The sequence below is a fragment of the Acanthochromis polyacanthus genome, chromosome 13, assembly GCF_021347895.1.
Source record: "Acanthochromis polyacanthus isolate Apoly-LR-REF ecotype Palm Island chromosome 13, KAUST_Apoly_ChrSc, whole genome shotgun sequence".
Taxonomy (NCBI): domain Eukaryota; kingdom Metazoa; phylum Chordata; class Actinopteri; family Pomacentridae; genus Acanthochromis; species Acanthochromis polyacanthus.
The window spans coordinates 1,342,865-1,370,381 of NC_067125.1; the positions used below are offsets into that span (position 1 = coordinate 1,342,865).

General features: G+C 42.8%; 2 protein-coding genes and 1 long non-coding RNA gene across 3 annotated transcripts in view; 1 reads left to right on the forward strand and 2 right to left on the reverse strand.

Annotated features, from left to right (window-relative positions):
- Positions 1–1,551: 1,551 nt before the first annotated feature.
- Positions 1,552–8,647, reverse strand: LOC110967717 (sodium/potassium-transporting ATPase subunit beta-3-like). Its single transcript, XM_022217407.2, has 7 exons — positions 8,118–8,647; positions 6,712–6,840; positions 4,852–4,950; positions 3,710–3,897; positions 3,497–3,547; positions 3,304–3,390; positions 1,552–2,833 (listed from the first exon to the last, which is right to left on the reverse strand). Exons 1-7 carry the CDS (start codon positions 8,497–8,499, stop codon positions 2,666–2,668), a joined length of 1,104 nt encoding a protein of 367 aa, XP_022073099.1. The 5' UTR covers positions 8,500–8,647; the 3' UTR covers positions 1,552–2,665.
- A 603-nt stretch (positions 8,648–9,250) lies between these two features.
- On the reverse strand, positions 9,251–10,688 carry LOC110967718 (uncharacterized). Its single transcript, XR_002596831.2, has 3 exons — positions 10,080–10,688; positions 9,646–9,692; positions 9,251–9,459 (listed from the first exon to the last, which is right to left on the reverse strand). It is a non-coding gene; the product is annotated as an uncharacterized LOC110967718 (long non-coding RNA).
- A 249-nt stretch (positions 10,689–10,937) lies between these two features.
- The window catches only part of nyap2a (neuronal tyrosine-phosphorylated phosphoinositide-3-kinase adaptor 2a), a 31,264-nt gene continuing 14,684 nt past the window's right edge, over positions 10,938–27,517 (forward strand). Inside the window, 4 exon segments of the mRNA XM_022217404.2 lie at positions 10,938–20,244; positions 23,162–23,262; positions 23,265–23,474; positions 23,781–24,830. Coding sequence (XP_022073096.2) covers positions 20,042–20,244; positions 23,162–23,262; positions 23,265–23,474; positions 23,781–24,830 — 1,564 coding nt within the window. The 5' untranslated portion in view covers positions 10,938–20,041.

Below are 27,517 nucleotides of genomic sequence, written 5' to 3' on the forward strand. Positions count from 1 at the left end.
TCGCCCTAATGTACTGAGACACATCTCCTTTCATGCGAGGCCAAAAGAAGTACCTCCGGATGTAACCGTACATCTTACCAAACCCCAGATGTCCACACCGACCATAAGACGTCCTCAGTACCTCTCCCCGGAATGTTGAAGGCACAACAGCCTGAAAAACAGGATCACCAGTGAAACCTTTCTGACTCGGCACCCATTTCTGGACTAACAGGTTGTCGTTTACCAGATAACCTGGTTGCAGAGCTCTTCCCATCCAAGAGCACAGAATCAACCAAAGCACCGAGGGAAGGATCAGGTTTTTGTTCTGTTACCAGGTCACCGTGAGAAACTGACAAAAGAGATTCAGGTAGCACCACAGCGAAGGACCTACTACTCTCTGAACCACTCTGTTTAGGGCCTGAGTCTGCCTTCTGACCACATCCTGTCCGGGTAGCTGTACACCCACCAGAAAACCTGTCATAGTTTACTGCAGATTTCCCCTTCAATCTGCGAGAACTGACAACAGGAGCAGTGAGCGTCATAGGCTCCACCTGTCCACCTTTAGAATGATTTCTTACAGGACATTCAGCATTCCAGTGTAGCCAGCCGCTACAATAATACAATAATATTTTAAAGAGGACATGAAGGTAGTTGGTGTGAGAGAAGACGATGCAGAAGACAGGGTTAGATGAAGGCAATTGATTTGCTGTGGCGACCCCTGAAGGGAAAAGCCGAAAGGAAAAGAAGAAGATTCTGTGCTTCACCCCAACCAGACCTGTCTGTTCCATTCTTAACTGCTGCCTTATATTTACCAGCAACCTGAGCTCTGAAGTCATAGCCACCACAATGTGTTAGCACAGTCATCGCCCTGCTTCCTCTGCTGTCCTCACCTGATGTTCACCTATGTGGACGGCAATGTGTGGAGGAACTGAGTCTTTGAACTGTTCCAGGATCAGTTACATACATACATAAATACTTAATGTCTGTGTAGGTTCTCATTCATCCAGGTCATGGTTATCCAAAGTAGTTTAAATCAATCCACTGAACTTTAACAATGTTCCTTGAAGACGTTTCACCTCTCATCCAAGAGGCTTCTTAAGTTCTGAACTGAAGAAGCCTCTTGGATGAGATGTGAAATGTCTTCATGGATACATAAATACTTACTTCCTCCAGCCCTCTGCTTCCAGCTGCTCATTTCCACCAGTCTACTCTGCATCACCCTCTCTATACTTGATCTGCTCTTCTACACACTGTTTGAATTTTACTACCAGCTATATATGTAGTAGATTTAATGCCAGAGCTGTACACCAGAACAGTAAACTATGGATCAGTTTACATGTTAGCTTCTACTTTGTATGAATCATCTGTCTGATCATACATGGATCCACCTGTGTGTTCTATGTTCCTTGTTCCTCCACCCCAGTACCAACATTCATTTGTAGACCGTTGGTACTGGATGTTGGATTCAGGTGCATTTGGAAGCGACCTCAGTTGGCTGTTGAAGGAACTTCACCATGTTTCTAAACAATGTGTCACAAAGTGTTCTGGAAAAAGATGTCTTCCAATCGTTCCTCATTATTGGAGCATTATGTTTTATTTGCATGGATGTGGTTCCTATTGTGGCCCTCAGGCAGACAGACATAATGATGAAAGATAGATTAGTTTGTTTTAGAGGAGGTTCTTTCATTCAGGATAGAAACAAAGATTTCACAGCACATTTCCACAGCAATGAGATATCCTCTGGTTCAACACAACACGTTCACATTCACATTTAGAAAACTGTACAACAAGTGGTTGGAAATGCACAGAAGAAGTCATATTTATAAAGTATATCTAAGAAATTTAAATGAAAGAGTTTCATGACATGATAAAACGGATGAACTTCTTTCCTTTTCTGACAGATGCAGGTGAGGGCAGTCATACTCATTTATTTACAGGAATATTTTCTGGACTATCTGGAGAAGAGACAGGAAACACCAGAGCATTGTTTACCAACACATTATATTTTTCTTTTTTCTTTTTCAATAAATCACAACAATCAATGACAAAATAAAACTGGATGTTTATATATACGGTCAGTAATAAAACTTCTAGAACGCCGTCCCACTGTTTTCTGTTTGAATTTGGATAAAAACACTCTGCAAAAGTTTTCATAAATTCACTCCTCTACTGCTGAATATGAACCTAGAAATCTATTTTTCAGAGGTTAGAAGGCAGTTCCTGTGCTTTGTTGCTGCTAGGGAGAGGCAGAGTAATCTGATTACTGACCACCTGGATGTAAACTCAACAATGATCATCACATGTAAACTTTAGTTTGTTGTGCTGCTGGAATCATAGAAGTATTTTATTACATCACTAACATACAGAGGTTTAAAATCAACACGTTGTGCCGCTGGCTCACATGCTTCCACCACAGACCTGATCTGCTCTGCCTGTCTGAACAGTGATCCCAACAGTTCCTGTTTAGTTTCTACAAGGGTTCAAACCTGAAGTAAACCTCCAGTTAGGGCGGACGAGCTGCGAACCAGGACTGTGTGAGCTCCAGGTTTGTTTCCCTCATCAGAATCTAAGCAGGAAGAACCGGATTCAGACGAGCAGAATCAGATCAAATCCGTGTTAAAAAATGTCCTAAACTGGAGCTTGTTTCCCCCCAGTCTGTGGTGTCCATGGCCACCGGTCCGTCAGGTTACTCAGACACTCGGACCCGGAAAGTGACGCGACCCAGATACTTGTCCCGATCGTCGCTGTTACGCAGGTTGGACCCCTCGACTTTACACTCTACCGTCTGCTCCACGTTGTAGTCTTCTTTCCTCAGCAGCAGCTTCACGGCCACCAGCGGCTGGACGTAGTCCGGCTGGAAGCAGAGACACATCCAGGAAGTGAGAAGGACTCTGACAGACATGACTCAAAACAACACAATCTCAGCAAACACCAGCATTCACACACACATTACATGATGACATCCATAATTAATAGGATTAATTAGGGTCATTTCTAACCTGATTTATGGATCACTCCCAGTGTTGTGTTTATTTCTATCACTGTGTTCTTTGGACAGATTCAGTCTGGTGTGGACATCTGATGCTGTTTCATCTCATGATTCTCTAAAAGTTACAAAGTCCGAACATCTACGGCAGCAGACATGTTTACCAGCCATGTATGAAGCAGGACGTCATGCTTTATAGAGGATTTACTGTCTCAAGGGTTACTACTGTTTCCTCTTTTCTCTGTATTTACTTATTAAAAAAGAAACGATCTGAAAATTTCCAGCTTGTTCCATTTCAATGCGTCATAATAATGAACTGACAGACAGGATTCACTCACATGAGCCTTCTTCCCATAGTAGGGAAAAAACATTTTATCCAGACGGCCTTCAGGAGGGAAGTATTGCATCTGTAGAGGAGTGTCTCTCTACCAGAGAGCAGACAGTTTTAGATGTGGTTATTAGAATAATTTAACAGATACTCAGACTGCTACATGAGGACATGTGTTTTTCTAAGAGCTTCAGGTGAGCTACCTTGGCAGTACAGTTGATGAAGGGCTCTCCCTCTGGTTTCAGGCCAATCACCTGCAAACACACCGCTGTTATTATTTATATGTTGTGAAAAACAGCCTCAGGTATGTTTACCTAAAGAGTAACCATAGCAATAGCTGAGAATACAGTAAAAACATGAGCAGACAGAACTAGCCAAATGAGTTCTTTGAGGTTTCAATAAGGGGTTCTACTGACCCGGTTCATCTTGATAATGATGCAGGGTTTCCCCTCTTCGAACCCGAAGCTGCCATCGGGCAGACCAGAGCACTGACGCAACGTACTGCGTTTAAACTGACAGACTTTCTTTACGGGCTCATCATCCTGCTCAGTGTATTCACCAACCAGACACAAGTCGTTCTGCTCCTGGATGCTGTCGTTGTAATCTGAGGAAACACAGAAGAACAGAAGGGAGGGTTAATCAGAGTGCTGTAAACCTTAACCCTAGCTGCTGAGTTATTACTCTGATAAAGACATGGTGGAGGTATGTGACGATCAGCGTCTGTCTGTCTGTCTGTCTGTCTGTCATCAACGTTACTCAAAAACAGACTAACAGATCTGGATGAAATTTTCAGGGAAGGTCAGAAATGACTCAAGGACCAAGTGATCAGATTCTGGCAGTGATGCAGCTTATAGTCTGGACCCATGGATTTGTTAAAGATTTCTCTATCATTACCAGATAGCGGCACGGAGTCACTGTAACCATGACAACCAGTGAACACTACATCAGCTGATTGTGATCCTACTACAAATCCACCTCTGAGGACTTATCAGGACTTATCCATCAGAAATGATCCAAGGAACAACTGCTTAAACTGTGGGGGTGTTTCTGAGCCACCAACAACATATTTAGGTCATGTGATCCGATATGCATATGTCACATACACATGCAGAACACACGCCTGCAAGAGGGTGGCTAGGGTCGAACCGGACAAGATTTGCATTTTTTAAGGATCTAGTCTTATGTAGGACAGAAATGTCAGTTAGTCGAGTGCCAACAATTTTGCTGCACATTCTGACAATACCTTGCAGTCTGTTCTGGTTTTTAAGGTTGACTGAGCCAAACCAGCAGATAAAAGCAAATGTCCGGACAGACTCGATAAAACCTGAGTAAAACATATATACTGGAGTTTCTAAAGTCATCCATTCCTCTACTGGTGTTTCTAAAGTCATCCATTCATCTACTGGAGTTTCTAAAGTCCATTCTTCATGTGTTTTGTCTCCTGTTATTTAGTTGAAGTGTTTAAACTTCAATGTAACAACGAGGCAGACTGGACCTTTCTTCTTTCATGGGCCATGCCTTAGCGTGTCCGTGTGCTTTTTGTGCATGTTGTACTCACACTGCAGCAGTTCGTGCAGCTGTTGGGTGTACTGGTTGTAGTCTGTTGGGTCTGTGCGGTTGTAGGAGATTTCCAGTGCATGAGGACGAACCACTAAACCTGCAAGAAAACAAATCTATAATCAATCATCAGACACTGGAAGGAGAACAATGGAACCAGGAAATAAATTACATGATGTCACTGTTGTCACGAAAATCACCATGCTATAAATAATACAGCAGTGGTGGTTTGGAAGGAAAAGCTTTTTGTTGTAATGCTGCACATGACCACTGGGGGCAGATTTAGATGCAAGGCAGAGTAGCAGCAGCAAATCAGTTTCAGTCCTTAGTTGAACCAGAGCAGCAGGAGGTGGTGATGAAGATGATGATGATAATGAGGAGGAGGAGGAGGAAGATGAGGACGATGATGAGGATGATGATGATGAGGAGGAGGAGGAGGAGGAGGATGAAGATGATGAGGAGGAGGATAATTACAGAATCTTCATTTACCACTCAGCCAGCGACATACTATGACTCCTTCTAAACGTCCTGATTAGTGCTACTATGACTCCTTCTAGACCTCCTGATTAATGCTACTATGACTCCTTCTAGACCTCCTGATTAGTGCTACTATGACTCCTTCTAAACGTCCTGATTAGTGCTACTATGACTCCTTCTAGACCTCCTGATTAATGCTACTATGACTCCTTCTAGACCTCCTGATTAGTGCTACTATGACTCCTTCTAAACGTCCTGATTAGTGCTACTATGACTCCTTCTAGACCTCCTGATTAATGCTACTATGACTCCTTCTAGACCTCCTGATTAGTGCTACTATGACTCCTTCTAGACCTCCTGATTAGTAGAACTATGACTCCTTCTAGACCTCCTGATTAGTGGAACTATGACTTCTTCTAGACCTCCTGATTAGTGGAACTATGACTCCTCCTAGACCTCCTGATTAATGGTACTATCACTCCTTCTAGACCTCCTGATTCCTGCTGGCTCTGTTACTTCACTGGTTTTTAGTTGCTCACTGATCTTCCTGGATTTTTTTCCATCTTTGTCGAGTATCTCAGTCAGATGTTTCTCTTCCTCTGTTCAGTTCTTCTCCATGTGGAGCTATGATGCAGACATAGATAGACCCAGTCCATAGGTCCAGGACTGAGAACGTTCATTTTAGAACCATGCTCATCATCAAAAACTGGATTTTAGACAATCAAACCTGTGAGCATTAGCAATCTGGCCGTCGCTTGTATATGTATATGTTTTTTAAAAATCTGTATTTTAGGAACTTATGCACGTTTGCACATACACATGAAGCGTTTGTCTACATATAGCCCCCCTATTTTAGGAGTATATGCGTGTTTGCACATGTTCAATGTCTCTTATTGTTCTTTGTATTGCATTGTATTGAGTGTTTTTTATGTTTTTTGTTGGGGACTACGGATAAAATTTAGCATCCATGCTAATTCCGGCATATTTACATTACATCATGTATGTACTGTCCATTAATATGCACTGTCCTGACTAAATAAACCAGAAAGTAAAAAAGTAAAAAGCTAGACTGACTGGAATCACAGCTGGACTGGGTTTAGTTCTCTGAGTTTCTAGTTTGTGGCTGAATTTTAAATTTCGTGTTTTTAAATGATTTGGTTCTGATTACTTATCTCTGCTGTTCTATTTAGAAATAATACAAATACTGAGCGGGTAAAATTTAGAATGATTTTCAGTAACAAAGTTGTACTCGTGTTACATAGAATATGAAGATTGCTGAGTCTGACTGAAAACCCAAAGAACTGATTTAAAAGCCAGAACCTCAACAGACAGAAGGTTCTTTCTCCAGGTGCTGACCTTTTAAAGAGTGCAGTGGAAACCTCACCTGGGCTAGAGACCCGGTCCTGATGACGGGGAACATTTTCATCTAGAGTCTGTAACATCACCCACATGGTGAGAGAAAACATTCCTGCTAGAAAGCCGTAGAACACGAGGTAGAACAGGAGGATGAGACCTGAAGGAAGCAATCAGACAGTATTAAAACACAACAGTGGAATGAAATACTGCCGGAAGACATGACAGTATCCAACAAGTACTACCTAAAGACACTATTCTAATGAGTACTACTTAAAGACATTCCTCTAACAAGTACTACCTAAACACACAACTCTAACAAGTACTACCTGAATGCAACACATTATCTAAGAAAACTGCAAAACTGCGCTGTAACACCACATATACTGCAGTATGTTATAGTACTTCACTGTGTATAAATACACGCTGTAACACCACATATACTGCAGTATGTTACAGTATTTCACTGTGTATAAATACACGCTGTAACACCACATATACTGCAGTATGTTACAGTATTTCACTGTGTATAAATACACGCTGTAACACCACATATACTGCAGTATGTTATAGTACTTCACTGTGTATAAATACACGCTGTAACACCACATATACTGCAGTATGTTACAGTATTTCACTGTGTATAAATACACGCTGTAACACCACATATACTGCAGTATGTTATAGTACTTCACTGTGTATAAATACACGCTGTAACACCACATATACTGCAGTATGTTACAGTATTTCACTGTGTATAAATACACGCTGTAACACCACATATACTGCAGTATGTTACAGTATTTCACTGTGTATAAATACACGCTGTAACACCACATATACTGCAGTATGTTATAGTACTTCACTGTGTATAAATACACGCTGTAACACCACATATACTGCAGTATGTTACAGTATTTCACTGTGTATAAATACACGCTGTAACACCACATATACTGCAGTATGTTATAGTACTTCACTGTGTATAAATACACGCTGTAACACCACATATACTGCAGTATGTTACAGTATTTCACTGTGTATAAATACACGCTGTAACACCACATATACTGCAGTATGTTACAGTATTTCAATGTGTATAAATACACGCTGTAACACCACATATACTGCAGTATGTTATAGTACTTCACTGTGTATAAATACACGCTGTAACACCACATATACTGCAGTATGTTACAGTATTTCAATGTGTATAAATACACGCTGTAACACCACATATACTGCAGTATGTTGTACTACATCATAGCATATAAATGTAGAGTTCGGCCCGGTTCGGTTTTACTGTCCAGCAGCAGGTGAAGAGGCCCGCTGGGTGCCGAGCCGGACCGAGCAGAGCAGCGCATCACCGAGCCGGACCGGATCCCTCCTCCGGATGCGGCTCCGGACCGCCTGCCTGGTTCTGGTCCTGGTTCTTACCCCAGCTGCTGGCAGTTCGGCCCAGGAACTCTCCGGTCCTCGGGTTGTAGATGAAATCCTTCCAGGACCCTTTCTTCTCCTCCTTCTTCTCCTCCTTTTTCTCTTCCTTCTTGATCTTCTTCTCCTCCTTGTCCTCCGTTTTTTCTTCCGTTTTCTCCTCTTTCTTCTCCTCGGGGTTCTCCTCCGTTGTCTCCTCTTTCTTCTCCTCGGGGTTCTCCTCCTTTTTCTCCTCGGTCTTCTCCTCCTTCACCTCCTCTTTCGTTGCATCCTTCTCATCTCTCGGCTCCTGGTTCCGCTCCTGGTTCGGCTCCTGCTTCTGTTTGTGGTCCTGCTCCTGGTCCTGCTTCTGGTCCTGTTCCTGGTTCTGGTCCGGGGACGACATGCTGATGTTTCTGGTCGAACCGGGCTAATCACCGCTGAGCGCCAACAGCTGAGTTAAACCGATCCGTGTGTTTGTCAGCGGAGCGCGCTCTCTGGCTGCGCGTGTACACACACATACACACGCACACACATGCCCACATACACGGACTGCTGCAGAACGAGACGCATGCGCAGCACGGAGCCCCGGGGTGAGGGGCTGATGGAGGGAAGAGCTGAAGAGCTGCGCTGAGATCATTCTGTTCTTCATAGGCGGATAATAATATAATAATAAAAACATAATAATATAATATAATGTAATATAATGTAATATGAATTTATATTATATTATATTATATTAAATAATCTTGAATTATATTATATCATATTATATTATATTATATTGCGTTATATTATTTTATATTATATTATATTATATTATATTGCGTTATATTATATTATATTGCGTTATATTATATTATATTATATTATACGGCTGTGGTGTCCAGGTTTACATCTGTAGATCTTTCCAGTTTTCTGCCACATTTAAAGTGAATCTTTGTGAACCAAAGGTAACAGCTGCTCTGAAATTATTTCACATCAAACTGAATCTGAAATTATATAATCACACAGCCTGTCACATGACCACAGCAGCAGCTAGTCATTGGACAGGAGCAGGACGATGTCATGCTGATATCACACACACATGGAGAGAGACAGAAACGTGAGGAAGAGGAGTGAGAAAGAGAGGAAGATGGATTTATGGATGGATGGATGGATGGATGGATGGATGGATGGATGGATGGATGGATGGATGTATAGATAGGGTTAGGGAATGTGAGGAAGAGGAGAGAGGAGGAGAGGAGATCAGGGAGAGAAGGTGAGAAAACTCAAAGACTTGCTGGTTCTGTGAGGTTCTAGGGTGGTCTACAGGGTTCACCAGGGTTCTGTGAGGTCCTACAAGGTTCTCCTGGGTTCTTCAGAGCTGAATGCAGACAACAGATATTTCAGACTCAACTTTCAGGAAACCTTCTTTGTTCCGTCACACAGTAAATCTGTCAGTTGAATAGCATGACGATGTCACTGTGGTAAATGGCCATGTGACATCATCAGATGACATGTGACATCACACATCTACACAACCTTTCCCAGACAGGAACATGCTGCTGACCTCTGGTCCTTCTGTCTCTGTTCAGCTTCATTAACGTGAAACTCATCCTGAAACACACGAGAGAATATGCATATATGATCATGTAGAATGATGTAGAATCATGTGTGATGATGTATGATTGTTTATGAGTGTGTTTGGTTATGTATGATCGTGTATGATCATGTATGATCATGTAGGATCACGTGTGATCACGTAGGATCGTGTATATGATAAATCCTGCAGCAGTGTTCAGGATGTATAGAAAGCAGGATTACTAACAGTAGCTACTGCAGGGCACCACGCCTTTCATTACGGTAGGATAATAGAATAGAATAGAATAGAATAGAATAGAATAGAATAGAATAGAATAGAATAGAACATTGAGGTTAATATTGGTATCTACTACAGGACACCGTTGATTCATCTAAAATGAAAGGCAGAATGAGGAGCTTCACCTTCTGCTGTTCTCAGACTGATTTCTTGCTGCTTGTATGGAACCCAGGTTCTCATGTTTTAGTCCAGTTGGTGGGAGAACAATCTGGGTTCTGTGGAGAACCGATGTGCTGCACTAAGCAGGAAGCTCTCTCTCCTCCGTCAGCAGGGGGAGGGGCCTCCAGCAGAGGATGCTGTCAGGTTGCCGTGGTTTCAGCCTCCTGCTTCTCCTGGTGACCGTCGTCGGGGATGTGTGTGTGCGCGGCTGAAGGGTGGATGAGTGAGAGATTGTGTGAGTGTGTGAGCCGTGGTTCTTCCAGCATTGAGGATTTATGACGTGAGGACGGAGGGAAGGAGGAAAGGAAGATAGGACGGCAGGAAGGAAGCGAGGAAGGAGACACTGGAGGGTGGATGTGGATTAACGTCGTCAGAAACGAATATCTCAGAGTCAACATTTCCTCTGAGCTGCAGAGATCCGTGAGGACGAGCAGACGATTCATCACTTCATCTCTGCAGAGAAAGGACTGAAGTGGGAAGGGAAGGAAACACTGAAGTAGGGGGGAAGGAAACACTGAAGGAGACATGGAGGGAGTTTGAGTCCTCACTGATCCTCAGGTAAGCCTCCTCTCATCCAGCTTCACACCTTTTCTTTCTTTTGGTCATCGTGCTGTCGCTGTGCTCGCTAACGGTGTCAATAAAGTTTGTTTTATTCACATCCTGGTAGTATCTGCAACAGAATCCCCTCAAGATGGCTGCTGCCTAGATCTGAGCACAAAGTTCTAGAGTATAGAAGAAATCATTTAGATCCATCCAACTCTACTTTAAGGAGATGTCTGGTATGAAGGTAAACACACTTAAAGTATTTCTTTCTTTCTATCTATCTATCTATCTATCTATCTATCTATCTATCTATCTATCTATCTATCTATCTATCTATCTATCTATCTATTCAATTCAATTTTATTTATATATCGCCAATTACAGTCAGATTGTCTCAAGACGTTTTCCAGAACCCATATGAACCCCCAGAGCAGCCCTAAGGAGACACAGGCAAGAAAAACTCCCTTTAACAGGAAGAAACCTGGAACAGAACCTGGATCTTTATGTGGGGAACCATCTGCTGCTGGAAGGAGGTAGAGAGGAACAAGGAACATAGAACACACAGATGGATCCATGTATGATCAGACAGATGATTCATACAAAGTAGAAGCTAACATGTAAACTGATCCATAGTTTCCTGTTCTGGTGTACAGCTCTGGCATTAAATCTACTCCATATATAGCTGGTAGTAAAATTCAAACAGTATGTAGAAGAGCAGATCAAGTAAAGTGAGGATGATGCAGAGTTGACTGGTGGAAAAGGGGAGCTGGAAGCAGTGGACTGGAGGAAGGTCAGCAGCAGCATCCCACAGTGGACATGATGGAGACTGGACCAGCTGGTGGAACATCAACCGCAGATCTGAAGCATCCAGCTCTGGGACCAGGGACACTCGGAGAAGGGACACAGGGACAAACAGAGCTAGTGTAATGCAATAACGGTATATATATTGAATATAAAGGTAGATAGAGAAGGGCTCAGTGCATCCAGAGAGGTCCCCCAGTCAGCCCTAACTATAAGATTTGTCAAAAAGGAACGTTTTAAGCCTGGTCTTAAAAATAGAGAGGGTATCTGCCTCCAGAACCCAAACTGGGAGCAGGTTCCACAGGAGAGGAGCTGATAACTGAAGGCTCTGCCTCCCATTCTACTTTTAGAGATTCTAGGAATAAGAAAGTCTGCAGTCTGAGAGCCAAGAGTTCTGCTAGGATAATATGATACTAACAGGTCTTTAAGATATGATGGAGATTGGTTATTAAGAGCTTTATATGTCAGAAGAAGGATTTTAAATTCTATTCTAGATTTAACAGGAAGCCAATGAAGAGAAACCAGTTTAGGATAAATATGATCTCTCTTGCTAATCTATCTATCTATCTATCTATCTATCTATCTATCTATCTATCTATCTATCTATCTATCTATCTATCTATCTATTCAGGGAGGGGCTCCAGTGGCTCCTGTCCAACATGATCACTGCTATTGATAGGCAGATATTTTCCCACTTCCACAGAGTTTCAGTCAGAGAAAAAAACTGATCTTTTCCTGTACATTTTAGATTCAGACAGAATGGTTTGATTCTCAATTTTAGACTTGGAGAGTCTGTTTTTATCTGAGCTGCAGAAAAATTAATCTGATATGTATATATGAGAGGTTTCCAGTTTTAGTCTCAGAAGAATCACAGTAATGTCATGCCACACAGAACAAAGGTGTCTTCATTTCCTTGTTTCCTCTCCTTACTTAATCTCCTTGTTTTGTCTCCTTGTTTCCTCTCCTTATTGAATCTCCTTATTTAATATTCTTGTTTCCTCTCCCTTTTTCCTTTCCTTGTTTCCTTTCCTTATTTAATCTCCTTATTTAATCTCATTGTTTCCTTTCCTTGTTTCCTTTCCTTATTTAATCTTCTTTTTTTAATCTCCTTGTTTGCTTTGTGTCATACATGCTGCAGTGCTCAGGCTATTGTTAGTTCAGGTTAGTTAGGGTTAGTTTGGATTAGAGTTAGTTACGGTTAGTTAGAATTTGATCAGGTTTGTAGGGTTAGGGTTTCTTCAGGTTAAGTTAGAGTTAGATAGGATAGCGTTGTTCGCGTTAGATCGGGTTTCGTTTGGGTAAGTGAGGGTTATTTAGGGTTAGGCTTAGTTAGGGTTAGAGTTAGCTAGGGTTAAATAGGGTAGGGTTACTTAGTGTTATATTTGGTTTGTTTGTGTTGGGGTTAGTTAGGGTTCCTTAGGGTTAAGCTTATTTCGTGATCAATAAAGTTAAGGTTAGATAGGGTAGAGTTGGTTAACGCTAGAGCGGGGTTGTTTGGGTAGGGGTTAATTAGTGTTACTGTGGGCTAAGTTGCATTCAGGTTAGAGTTCGTTAGGTTAGGGTTCGGGTTAAATCATCATTTGTGTAAAGACAGACTCCATATTGCATGTTTGTTGTTGGTTTAGGCGGAAGCTCAGAGGAGATAAAGCCTTCTCTGTTGCTCTTCCCAGATTGTGGAATAATCTACCGATGCACATCAGAGAGGCTCCCTCACTGTCGGTTTTTCAAACGAAACTCAAAAACCTATTTTTATTCACTGGCTTTTAACACAGCATGAGATTCTGCTTCTGTTTTACTGTGTTACTGTCTTAATATGTGGATGTTTTATTTATTGTTTTAATGTTTTAATTCATTGTTTATTGTACAGCACTTTGTTTCAGCGGCTGCTGTTTTAAAGTGCTTTATAAATAAAGTTGAATTGACATGTTGGTAGACATGTTGGGAAACAAGTATCTATTAGCTGTGTTTCCAGCATGTGGAATTGTGGAGGTAAACTGGAGAGTTAATAGCATTAAGTAAACACGAATGAAAACCATAAGTTAAAGTGATGCAACTTAACAGGAGTTTTCAAAATGGAGGCAAACAGGAGTTAAATGGATGGAGTGATATCACACAGGTCAGTGGTATGGCTTAGCTTACCTGAATGGTAAATGGTCTGTATTTATATAGCACTTTACTATACCTGCAAGGTACCCAAAGCGCTTTACATTATACATCATATTCACACATTCACACACACATTCACACACTGATGGGGGAAGCTGCCATGCAAGGCCCTAACCACGACCCATCAGGAGCAATTAGGGGTTCAGTCTCGACATGAGCACGACGGGCCGAGGATGGAACCGGCAACCCTTCGGTTGCAAGACGGCCAATCTACCTACTGAGCCATGCCATGCCCTACCCTACCCCAACCCCAACCCTAAGCTAACCCTACCCCTCCCCCTACCTTACCCCAGATCCCAAAATGAAACACGTGATCTCTACAGAGAGTGGCTGATCTAATGATAACCTTAATGATAATCCTAACCCTGGCCAACTCACCTTTTGAGTGCTACAACATGGACAAGCTGGAACAGACCCAGTGTCAGAAACTAAAGACTTCTGTGGCTGCAAAGAACCTGAGGAACAGATGAAGATCAGATTGTAGATAGCAAAAGACAGAACATGGGGGTAGTTTCTAACAGTCAGGTGTGAGGTGATGGGGAAGACATGATTCCTGACATCTGTTAGCAACATCAGCTGCAAAGATGCAGTTCTCTGTTCTTTAGAAGGAATGAAACACAAAATGTCTGTCAAAAAGAGTGATTACTTCAGCAGCATCAACAAGTTCCTCACATCTGTTGGTGCACTGAAGGTTGGTTTGGACCTGAGAGATGTGAGAACACATTCTACTAAAGCAAACAGTGCATTTCTTTCTTTACTACTCTTTGTTTCTTGTCAATCTCTTTTCTCTGAGCTCCAAAAGCATCAAAGCAGGGTCTCTGAATATTACTAGTGGGAGAAAATGGCTTAAAAGTGCTGTAATTTCAGAAATAGTTTCTCATAAAAAGATGAATATTCTGTTCTTGCAAGAGAAATATTGAAACTTGGCGACGAGACAGATTGGGGTTTATAGTGGGAAGGTTCCTACACCCTTCGTGCATGGTTCCTGTTCTCTGTAGGGGAACTTCAGATGATGGATGGCTGAAGGTCAGCTGGTTGTCAGAATTGGAATATTTTGCTTTCTGCTTTGCAAACATGTATGCAACAAGGAGCAGAAAGAGTTGGATTTTTCAGAAGCTGCAAAATAAACTGAACAAATATCATCATCAGAACCTTCTTATCCCTGGTGAGTAAATCTGACCAAATAGGTGAGGAGCCCTGCCCACTCAACAGCATCACCACACACCTGGATCTGAAAGACCAGAAGAGTCAAACACCCACAAACCAGACGTTGTACATGGGTGAGGGACATTTAAAGTGGTGAGATGGTATCATCATAACCCTGATCATCTGAAGTCCTAGCTGTGACCCTCTGAACAACAGCTTTCTGTTTGAGGAAGCAGATAACCTGCCTGAAGCTTCCAAGAGACTTAGTGACCACCAACTCAAGATAAGCAGCTAAGCAGTGGACTTCCATGCTCCTGGAGGGTCTCAGCCCAGAGAACAGAGATACCGCATAGTGAGAGTCTCTCTACTGACTTTTAAATCAGCTCTAGAACATCACTGGTTCTGAACCAAAGATTGCTGCTCAAGTGTCTCAAACATTTTCCTGTTTCCAGCCAGTAGTTCTGTCTCTGCTCCCCAAGAAATGAGACCTGACCTGAAGACTTAGAGATCAGAGGTCCTTCTATGTAAGATGACAACAAGGTGCTTCCTATCAGGCATGTGGATTCTGTAAAGCGTCTTGAGACAATTTGACCTGTAATTGGCGCCATATAAATAAAATTGAATTGAACTGAATCATCCTACTGACTCAAAGACTTTCTGGAAGTATTTATAAATATGGGCCAGATGTGGGATGGAGAGACTGAAGACAAGTTCCCTCTGTCCATCACCCCACTGTAGGGGAGTAGTGAAGGTGTTGTGATCAGGCAGGTAAGGCACTGGAAGGACCAATCAGAGGCTAAGCTGCAGGACTGAGCTACTGGTTCCTCTCCTGCTCCTTATCCTAACGCTGTGAATGAATTTACAGAAGTGATTATGAGCTCCATAGCAAAGCTGGTAGATTATATCGTTTCCATGGTAACAGTTCATATTTTTTCCGAAACCAGAATTTGTGGTTCGACAAATCTATCCTCACTGCTCTGACCACTGCTTAGAACTCGGGCTTTATCAGCAGCTGTATGGAGGAAGACAAGGCGGTATCATACAGACTGAGGTGAGCATGAAGGACGCTAGGAGGCACTACAGGAACAAACTGGAATCACAGTTTCAACAACACAACACCAGAAGCTGCATATGACAATGGACTACAAGAGGAGAGTTGTCATGGTGAGAGCAGACAGGCTGATGGCCTGAAGCTAATGCCAGCACAGAATCTAGCACTAATGCTGAAGCTAGCATGCTAACCAACGTGGCTAACAGGTCAATGTGAACACACAATCACTGTTCCAGAGGGCGACATGAGGAGGACACTGAGGAGAGTCAGCACCAGGAAGTCGGTCCAGATGGGATCCAGGAAGATGCTGAAGTCCTGACCTACCAGCTCCAGTGTTCACTCCTCTGTCCAACCTCTCCTTGGTCACTGTCTGGTCCCCACCTGTCTGAAGAGAGCCGTTATTGGTCCTGTACCAACAAATGTCTCTCCAGCATCAGTGATCTCCACCCAGCAGCTCTGAAGTCATCCAGTGTTCTGAGACTAACCAGGAAGATGATCTGGTCTTTGCTCCTGAGTCTCTGGATCCACTTCAGTTTTCTTAACGGCCAAACAGATCCACTGATGATGATCTCTCAAGTTCTGGTCTCCACCCTCACCCAGCTGGACAGGTAGAGCAGACAATTTGAGAATGCTGTTGATGGATTTCAGTTCAGCTTCCAGGACCACTACATCTCCAAACTCCAGTCCAATCTGTCCAGTCTGGGTCTGAGCACCTCCCTGGGACTGGATTCTGGATTTCCTGCCCACTAGAACCCAAGTGGTCCGAGTGGGCGGACACATCTCCAGACCTGAACACCAGAGCCCCCAGAGGGGAGTCCTCAGCCCTCTGATCTTCTCCTTTCCATGACCATGTGGCTACGAAAAGCTGTAACATCACTGGAGATCTGCTGATGACAATCGTGGTCGGATCAGAACCAACGATGATCAGACGAATACAGAGGAGGTTGATGGTCCATCATGGTGGAGTCAGAAGAACAATCTGCTGCTGAACATCAGTAAAACCAGGGAGCTGAAGGAGGAGTTTGGAAGAAACCAGCAGAGGAACTACACTGAGGATTAACGGGTCACTGTGGAGAGGATGAGCAGCTTCAGTACCTGGGACTGAACATCTCTGAGGATCTGTCTGGTCCAAGCACAGACCACCAGGCTGTACCTTCATCTCCTCAGAGTCTCTCTGAAGGTCCTGAAGACATTTAATAATGGAGTGGTGGAGACTCTGACTGGGAATATCACCCAGTTGGTCAGGAACAGCACTGACTGAACCAGAGATCCTGCAGAAGGCTCTGAGGTCAGCAGAGGGAACCATGGGTACAGCACTCCCCATCCTGGAGGACATCTACACCAGGAGGACCAGGATCATGGAGGATCAACACCACCTAGCCATAGACTGTCTAAGAAGCTACATTCTGGCAGAAACCCGAGAAACATCAAGGAAAATACAGACTCAGGAGGAGCAAGTAGTCAGAACTGAACTCTGAGCTCAAAATAAACACCGTCATCTGCATCACAGAACACTGGACTAAAGGAAACATGTAAATAATAACATGCAGTTTGTTCTGCAAAACGTCTTATTGTGTCTACATTCAAAAAGAATTACTGCATTTCACTGCAGATTGTCTGAGCATGTGGCAAATAAAAATTCTGGACAGGTTTCGTTCTAACAGGGGAAAAGAAGTCTAACAAATCTAAAGGATCTGAACCCAAAGGAGTGGAGTTGGACTGAGTTCTGTGGTCCAGATGTTAAAACCTTAGAGAGCTTATCGCTGCTTCATTAAAGGGACTTTTAAAACCAAACCTCCTCTTCCTCACCAGTGATAGAATTACATCATGCTCCTCTGAGAGATGCTGCTGTTGCTAGGTTACTACCAGCTGACTCCCTGTTCCATTTTTAGAAGGATGCTGAGAGACGGAGAGGTGGGGGAGGGGATCGATAGAGAAGGGAACCGAGAGATGAATTAAAAACAATACTTGACTGAAACCTCAGCCATCAAACCTAGAAAAGAAACCAGAAAGCTTTAATTTTCATCCTGTCCACAGCTGCTGTCTAAAAACATTCTGATTATTGTCAGTATTAAACAACAGACATGTTAGACAAAATACCACACGTTAACCTGACACCCGACAGCTGTAGGAGAATAAAAACTGCTTCGGCTCAGATTCTGCTCCATCACTGCAGGGTGAGGTGAAATGCATGCTGGGATGCCTGTCTGTCCTGATAAAACAGAGAAAGGTCCACCTTTATCAGCAGTGTTTGAAATGTTTCAGACAGCAGCATGTAGAGCTGCTTCCAGTCTCTACAGCAGGATGTGTAGACAATGAAATGAGTAAATGTTATTGTTTCTCCTTAATATAGTAAAAGAATGGTGACGTAAACAGAATGCTGACTCAGAGACATGACGACGACGATGATGATGATCTACGTACCTGAACTATCATTTATGTTTTCAGATAGTCAGTAACATATTGTACAAACTATTAAAAATAACATGAAGTGGTGTGGACACAGGACATTAGTGATTATGAGATATTACTGAGAACAGAGCAGGACCTACACACACACTTCATCATCATGAATCCATGCAGTGTTTAGGTCGATGCTACACATCTGATTGGTTTACACGGTAAGTCCAGATGTCTCTAGATGTTCTGAACTGAGGAGCACATTATTCTATTCTTTAGGAATGATCTGTATATATTAGGGGTGTAACGAAATGGTCAACTCACCAAAACGATACGAAATACGAAACAGGGCTCATGATACGAAATACTCACGATATGAAATAAAGATTAAAGAAAATCCCCAACAGTAGGAAGTTATGCAAAAATCTCATTGTCTTTATTTTCTTCCTTATACAGACATACAAAAAATAATGCTGCCTCAGTACAAAATACACGCTCTTTGAAAAAAAACCAAAATTGTAGTTTTCTTCCTCTTATTTAGACTACAGTGCAAATACAAACATAAAATCTCAATAAAAAATAGTGCTTTGTTGTTGTAATAATCAGGATAACTACATTCTTGAATGAAAAGGAAAACAAATAGCAGTCCTAGGAGCTGCAGTCTAGACTTATAAATGTCTCACTGTGAACTAGTACTCGCCGCAGTATACAGCGAACTGTAGCGGCATATTTTGCACACGGTTTTTGTTTTGTCCACAATCTTCTCATCGTTCTCTTGTCATTTACATAGGAAGCCAAAATAGGTCCACACAACCGATTTATGTTAGGAAGGAGCGCTAGCTAATTCCTCAATCTCGTCTTCCTTCATTTTGAAGCGAGTGTTTTGCTACGGTAGGCGAGGAGGGTCAAAAATCATCATAGTCAATCATCGCACCCCTTCGCGTTTTTTATTTCGTGCTTTTATTTCGTGCATCTTTGAATTTTATTTCACCATTTTTTATTTCGCCCTAATATGTATACGTATATATATATATATATATATATAATAGTTCTGCTGGTCAACCCTGATGATGGAATAAAGCTGCACTGAACCATCATTCGGTTCAACTGATCTGATCCTGATCTTAAAGTAGAGAGGCTGTCTGCCTCCATAACCCAAACTGGGAGCTGATAAGTGAAGGTTCTGCTTCTAAAACCTCCGGAACCAACAATCAAACTGCAGTCTGAGAGGGAAGGGTTCTGATAGGATGATCTGGAACAATCAGGCTCAAGAAGAATCAGACACCATGGAGCTGCTCATTCATAGTTTAAATGTTAGAAGAAGGATTTTAGATTCTATGCTGGATTTTACAGGGAGTCTTTATTTTCTAATTTCCTCTCTTTTCAGTTTTATTTTTCAGATTTTAGTACAAAGTCCCAGTTTGTTATTATAACTTATAGTATTATGTTATGAACTCAATAAACTCACTGAGCACAAACCCATCATGTACTAACAGGGCTTTTATTGTGAAATACCACCATTATAGTAGTTTGATCCTAAAAAAAAAAAAAACATGTCAGGAACCTTTAAGGTGACCATTCTGTGAGACAGTAGATCACAGTATTAGTATAACTGTAGTTCTATTCTACAGTAAACAGTGACCCTCTGCACCAGGAGTCTGTCCACACTTGTTTTAACCTCGCCTGATTTTAGGGCTTTATTTTGTGAATGATTAAACATAAACTCTGAGCAGATTCACAGACTGTAGCAGGTTCAGACTATCTCTGTGACCTTCTGTGATTTGGTCCACTCTGGTCCACCTCTCAGGTCTTTGGGGAGTCATGATGTCACAGGAGGAGGCATCTTCCTTCAGGAGGTTTTTCCAGTATGTGGAGGACAGCGGCCTTCGAACTTATGATGGTTTGGTGATCCAGAATGCTTCTGACATCGCCAGAGAGAGTGATCGCATTCGCAACCAGACCAACTGGACCTACCTGCAGGAAAAACATCAGAAGAAGAGACGGCAGGAGGAAGCCATCAAAAGGTAGGAAGCATTTAAGTCTTACAACATGCAATACATACCAACATTAAAGCCCGACAACATGCCATACATATCAACAATAAAGCCCGACAACATGCAATACATACCAACATTAAAGCCTTACAACATGCAATACATACCAGCATTAAAGCCCGACAACATGCAATACATGCCAACATTAAAGCCTTACAACATGCAATACATACCAACATTAAAGCCTTACAACATGCAATACATACCAGCATTAAAGCCCTACAACATGTAATACATGCCAACATGCCCACCACATGTCTTTTAGATCCTATTCCCACCAAATTTCTTAAGTCCTTTTACGATTCTTTTAGAGATGAACTTTTATACATGATGAATTGCTCTCTTCAGACGGGGGTCTTTCCTGCCGCCTTTAAAGGGGCGGTGGTGAGGCCCTTGCTGAAGAAGAACAATTTAGATTTTAATGATTTCAACAATTTTAGACCGGTGTCTAACTTACCATTTTTAAGCAAAATTTTAGAAAAGCTTGTTTATATTCAGCTTAATGATTTTATCAGCACACACAATGTCCTAGAGAATTTTCAGTCTGGATTTAGAGTAAACCACAGCACCGAGACGGCCCTTTTAAAGATTTTAAATGATCTTAGACTAAATTATGATTCACATATGCTGACAGTGTTGGTACTACTGGACCTGAGCGCTGCCTTTGATACAGTAGACCACACTATTCTTTTAGCTCGTTTAAAACACATCGGCCTCTCTGGTGCTGTCCTTAAATGGTTTACATCTTATCTGACAGACAGGACTTTTATGGTGAGTCTGGACACCTGCTCTTCACGGGTTCATGGGATCACATGTGATGTACCCCAGGGTTCGATTTTAGGTCCAGTGCTTTTTAACCTTTACATGCTCCCTCTTGGCAGTGTCATCAGGAGACACGGAGTCAACTTTCACAGCTATGCTGATGATACACAGTTGTACATCTCCGTGTCTCCTGATGACACAAGGCCAGTGGATGCACTTTTTAATTGTATTTTAGATATCAAATCATGGATGGCAGAAAGCTTTCTCCAGCTTAACCAGGACAAAACTGAGGTTTTAGTCATCGGTCCTGAGGCCCTGAGAGAGAATATTTTACCCAAATTACAAGAATTTTCTTTTAATCCTTCACCACACGTGAAAAACCTGGGCGTGATTTTTGACTCTGAGCTGAATTTTATCCCACACATCAAGAACATCACCAAAATTGGTTTCTATCATCTAAAAAACATAGCCAGAGTCCGCCCCATTCTCTCTCGGGCCAACACGGAGATGCTGATGCATGCTTTTATTACCAGTCGTATTGACTACTATAATGGCCTGCTTTCTGGTCTTCCGAAGCAGAGTATTAGAGGGTTACAACTTTTACTAAATTCAGCAGCTCGTGTCCTGATGAGGACCAGAAAGCAGGCCCACATTACACCTGTTTTAAGATCGCTGCATTGGCTCCCCGTGTTTTTTAGGATCAATTTTAAGGTCCTTTTAATGGTTTTTAAGTGTCTTAATGATCTTGGGCCTTCTTATCTTTCAGAACTGCTTTTACCCTACGAACCTTCGTGGACCCTGCGCTCCTCTGGCAAGCGTCTCCTCCAAATTCCCGATGTCAATTTAAAGACTCTGGGAGATATCTTTTAAGTTTTATGGCCCTAAACTCTGGAAGGACTTGCCGCAGGAGCTCAGGGATGCAGAGAATATTCATATTTTCAAGAGCAGGCTCAAGACCCACCTTTTTAATCAAGCTTTTAACTGATATTTATTTTCAGTTTAGTTTTAACTTGGTAATCAATTATTGGTAAACGATTATTTGTCACTTATTGGTGTATGTATTTATTTTATTTATTATTATTATTTATTTATTTTATTATCTTATACTGGGTTCTATGTTTTTATGTTTTATCTGCTCTTATTATTTTTATCTTATTCCAGTGTTTCCTCTGAGGGAGCTCTCTGCATCGGGAGCGTGGCTCGCCTGTGGCTGCCAGGGTGCTGTGCTGTGGGTTCTTGATGGAGGTTGGGGGTCACTCCCACTCCTCCTCTCGGTGTCCTGTCTTGGAGCCCTGGTTGCCATCAGCGACCTGCTGCTCTCGGTGCAGACGGCTCCTTGGGTGCGTTTCCTCTTCTGGTTCATCTTTGCCCAGCCTTATATTATATTTTAATATTCATTGCATTAGTGTATGGTTGAGGGCGAGAGGGGGGGTGGGTCTGGTTATCGCGTTATAGTGTGACTGTGTTTTATCTTTGTGTTTGGGGAAGCACTTTGTGTTGCAACTCTGTTTGTATGAAAAGTGCTATATAAATAAAGTTTGATTGATTGATTGATACCATTAAAGCCCTACAACATGCCATACATACCAACATTAAAGCCCGACAACATGCAATACATACCAACATTAAAGAATTACAGGTCCTGTAAACTGACAAAAGTGAGATCTGTAATTAAATACATCACTGCTTCATCTTTTTAATATGTTATCCTACAGTATGTTCAACAATGTTGCACTGTTGAAAATGGAAATTATGAAATGAACCTAAGATTAACACATGCTCATACAGTATGTGCTGTGATTTAATAAACATGTTAAACATGGCCTGCTCCAGAATCATACTCAACAGTTTCGTATTTTTCCTTGTGAAGTTTGTGTATATTTTACAGTAGAATAATTGTATTTTCTTTGCACAGCTGCAAAACAAAAGGATTAAAGACCCTATAACTCACGTAGACTATAAAACCTGGTAGCAGCATAAAAGAACAGATATCACGCAGTTCCATCAGGACAATACTCTCACACTCAGTGACTTTATGTAGTTTCTAGTGGGGTTTATAAAGTGTTGCATTACTGGATGATCACACTGTAAGAGTTTTAACATGACTTTCTGTCGGACTGTCCAGGATTGGTGAAGACGTTGCCATGGCAACAGATGGGGCATACTCTGGGAAACATTTCAGGATGGGTTTCATGACGATGCCGGCACCACAGGACCGCCTGCCCCCCCTAGCCAAGGCTTCACTGTCCGATCCCAGTCCCTGCACTCTGTGGGTGGAGGAGATGATGACTCCAACCACAACCGCAAACAACCACCTCCCAAACCCAAACGAGACCCCAACACCAAACTAAGCAGCAGCTCTGAGACAGTGGATGGAAGCTCTGGACTCACCAAGAGAGACCACCAAGAGACCAAAGAGACACCTGAGCAGGCAGAAGGTGGGACCAAATCCATTTGTATTAAATAAAGAAGTGTTGAAATTCTGCAATGTTTCTCTATAAACAGCTGAGACTGCCAGGAATACACAGCCAAAGTCTTTTCTTTTTTTGAGAAAAACTGGTGAACTGTGTAAAGTGGTGACACTGAGAATAATTAGACATTTTCTATCTGCTGATTGATTATTATTATTTTGAGCACAACACCTGATGCAGGATTTTAATTTGGCATGAAGGTTGTAGCAGGGAGTTATGGAGGTAGTAATGCATCTACTTCAGGTTCTAACATGACCATCTGTCTGTCTGCAGCTCGATGCCATTTCCACACCGAGGACTCCAAGAAGATGCCGCCACCAAAACCCAAGAGGAACCCCAACACTCAGCTTAGCACCTCCTTTGATGAGTCTTACATCCGTAACCACAGCAACAAGAAGTCTTCCTTCCGATGGGACAAAACTTCATCCCAAAGTCAGAGTCCAGCATCTAGAGACACAGATGACGAAGAGCCAGTTTACATCGAAATGGTTGGAAACATTCTGCGAGAGCTGAAAGGTCAGAAGGCTGTGGAAGATGAGCAGAGCGAGTCAGTGTACGAGGAGATGAAGTATCCAATACTGGAGGACTTCCTGCAGGATGCTCAGTCTGCCATCATGTATCCTGATGCATGGTCCTCCCGTGGCTCGCTCTGCGACATCCCTCCACCTTTCCCCAACCTCCTGACTCACCGCCCACCGCTGCTCGTCTTCCCCGCCGCCCCTGCTCAGTGCTCCCCCAACTCGGACGAGTCCCCCCTCACCCCCTTAGATGTAACCCGCCTCCCCATGTTAGAAAATGTATCATACAGCAAGTCAGGTGGTGCTGAACACCCACAGACCTCCACCCATCACCGCAAAGAACGGGACCGGGACCGGGACCGGGATCGAGATCTACCCTCCACCCACACCATCACATCTTCTGGTCGCTCATCAGCACCGCCTCTTCCTTCCAACATCTACAAGTCAGCAGGCTCCACCCACAGTGGTCATGGTTATCCCCGCAGCCAATCAGCTTGTCCTTCTCCGGTCAGCATGGGTCGCTCCCTGACTCCTCTGAGCCTGAAGAGACCACCACCCTACGATACTCTGATAGCAGGAGGAAGCATGCCTCGCTCTTCATCCTCATCTTCATCGTCCTCACATAGGGCTGGGGAGGGTGGAGCTAAGCTCAGCAACTCCTCCTCCACCCACGGCTCCATGCAGAACATGTCGATGAGGTCACAGACTCCAACGAGCCCAATGGAAGAACTCAACAACCTGTTTACATCAGGCAGACAGGTGATGAAGAGGGGGTCAGGAGGAAGGAAGAGCAAGGAGGGTGAAGGTAATGATGTCACTACTAACCCTACTGCATCAGCATTACATCAGAACTACACCACCGTTACATTAGCTATATATTAGAGTTACATCAGGCAGACAGGTGATGAAGAAAGGCTGAGGAGGCAGGAGGAGCGGATACCGTCCAGTACTACACTAGTACTACAGCTGCGTATATCACTGCTGCACCGATGACACATTGTTCTGGTAACAACAACGGAAATAACCACAAACAGATGAAGTGAATTTCTGCTTGACTTGGTATAAGATGTCTCATGACTTTCTTGGCTGCTGGGTAGGATTTTTATAATGGTTTATCACACATACGGCTGAATACTTGGCAGCAGCCATGTAAAACTTCAGTCCTGGTGCCATTTGGTTCTGCTGGGTTTCTACTGGTCACTTGGTAAGCCAACCCTGATGATGGAATAAAGCTGCACAGCCTCAGTTGATCCCAACCTGAACACACTGAACCATCATTCAATTCATTTCAACTCATTAAGAGATTAGATGTTCGAAGAAGGATTTTAGATTCTATCCTGGATTTTACAGGGAGCCATGAAGTGAAGCTAACAGGAGAACTCTGATCTCTGTTCCTGGTTCCTGTCAGAACTCTGCTGCAGCATTTAGGATCAGCTAGAAGTTTTTAGGAGAATTATTGGGACCTTTCGATCATCAGGATCGAAGTCCAGCCAAGAAGTTCTACATGTATAGACTATCCCTCCACCAGATGGACTATTTCTCCACACCAGATATCCCTGGTGTGGAGAAAGAAGGCTGTCCTAGAGACCTTTTGTATTGAAGTTGAAGAGCATATCTGGTTAACAATAACTCCAAGGTTCTTTACAGTAGAATTGGAGGCTAAGGTAATGCCATCCAGAGGAACTGTCAGGTTAGATGGTGCATTTCTGAGGTGGCTAGGGCCAAATACAATAAAGTCTGTCAGGATTTAAAAGAAGAAAATTACAGGTCATCCAGGCCTTGGTGTCCTCAAGACATGCTTGGAGTTTGGATAACTGATTAGTTTCATCTGGCTTCATAGACAAATAGAATTTTGTGTCATCTGTGAAGCATGGTAGTTCTGGTTCTGTAAACATGGAAGGATGGAGGTCAGGTTCTGATTAAGTCACAGTTTCACATGCTAGCTGCTAAATGCTCCTGGAATGCTGAATTTCAATTTGATGGCTTTTTAAACAGCCAGTCTAAAACCATGAAAGATGATGCTGATGATGAAACTGATGATGTGTCGTTTTGCTTCTGTGATGGACTTTTGGGGTCTTTGTCTAGAGCAGGAGTGCCCAACCAGTCGACTGTGATCTACTGATAGATTGATCACAAGCTGACCGCAGGAGGTCTTGGAAAAACTTTTTTTTCAGTTTTTATCATGTGTAACTGTATGTTTTCATGGCTTAAAGTATTCAGGGACCGTGCTGGAATCCTGATGTGTGGCCCAGGCATTTGGCGGAAAAAAAGATAGGATTACATTGCCAATCAAGTTCATCTGCCAATGGAGTGAAGGGAACGCAGTTTTTTGTCACGAAACTGGCGTGTGAACCCAAGCAGCAGGCATACGCAGGAAGGTAAGATTAATAAGGATTTAATAGGGAAAACAAAACAAATTCTTAAATAAGGAAGCAGGTGGGAAACAACAGGGAAAGAAATTAAACTAAACTAAACTGACTAATCTAAACAGAAAGCGGACCCGAAGGCCGAGGTTAAATACAACATAAAACTAAGTTAAATCAAAAGGGGAAGGAGGCTTACTGAGTCCAGTCCAGTGTCTAGCGGCGAGACAGAGTCCAAGGGGGGAAAACAGAGTCCGGGGAGTGACGTGCAGAAATGGAGAACGGAGTGAAGCAGTTGGCAGGACACGAGTGTAGCAGGGAGGGAGAGTCAATGAACCGGCAGTCAGCTGTGAGTGGAGCCGGGCTTTATCTGACGCTGATCAGTCATTTGCGCCAGCTGTGTAGAGACGCACAGCTGCTCGCCATTTGGCAGATGAGTCGGCTCTGAGGACTGGCACAGGAGGACTGTGACACTTTTGCTCTCAACCAAACTAATATCACTAGCCAATGGGAGTAGAGTGAGGGCGAGTCTTAGAAAGACATTGAGATCCAGCAGCAGTTGAGTCCATACGGCACTCAGAGAGCAGTACTCCTCCAAGGCTGCTCAGCCATTGTATCATTTCTGACTGATAAGTTCTCAGATGTGGATTTGTAGTAGGATTGCAATCATGTGATCGTCAGCAGGCAGCTGATGTAGTGCTTACTTGTTGTCATGGTTACACTGACTAGCTGGCAATGATACAGAAATCTTTAACTAATCCATGGTTCCATACTATAAACCGCATCACTGCCAGAATGTAATCACTTGTTCCTTGTGTGATTTCTGACCTTCACTGAAAATTTCATCCAAATTCTTTGTTCTGTTTTTTTTTTTTTGAGTAATGTTGCACACAGACAAATAGACGGAAGGACAAACGTACGCCGATCGTCACATAACTCCACCACGTTCCTTGGTGGAGTAAAAATAAACAGTCATTCGCCTGGTTGGAAGAGTTAAACAGAGACAGCAGCCCTTTGGGTGCTGGTGCAAATAAATGAAGGAGCCGGATGTCTAAATGTCCCCCCAAATATCTATGTCGGTAGTCATATGATCAAAAATGTAGAGGAAGTAAAATACTTAGGTGTTACA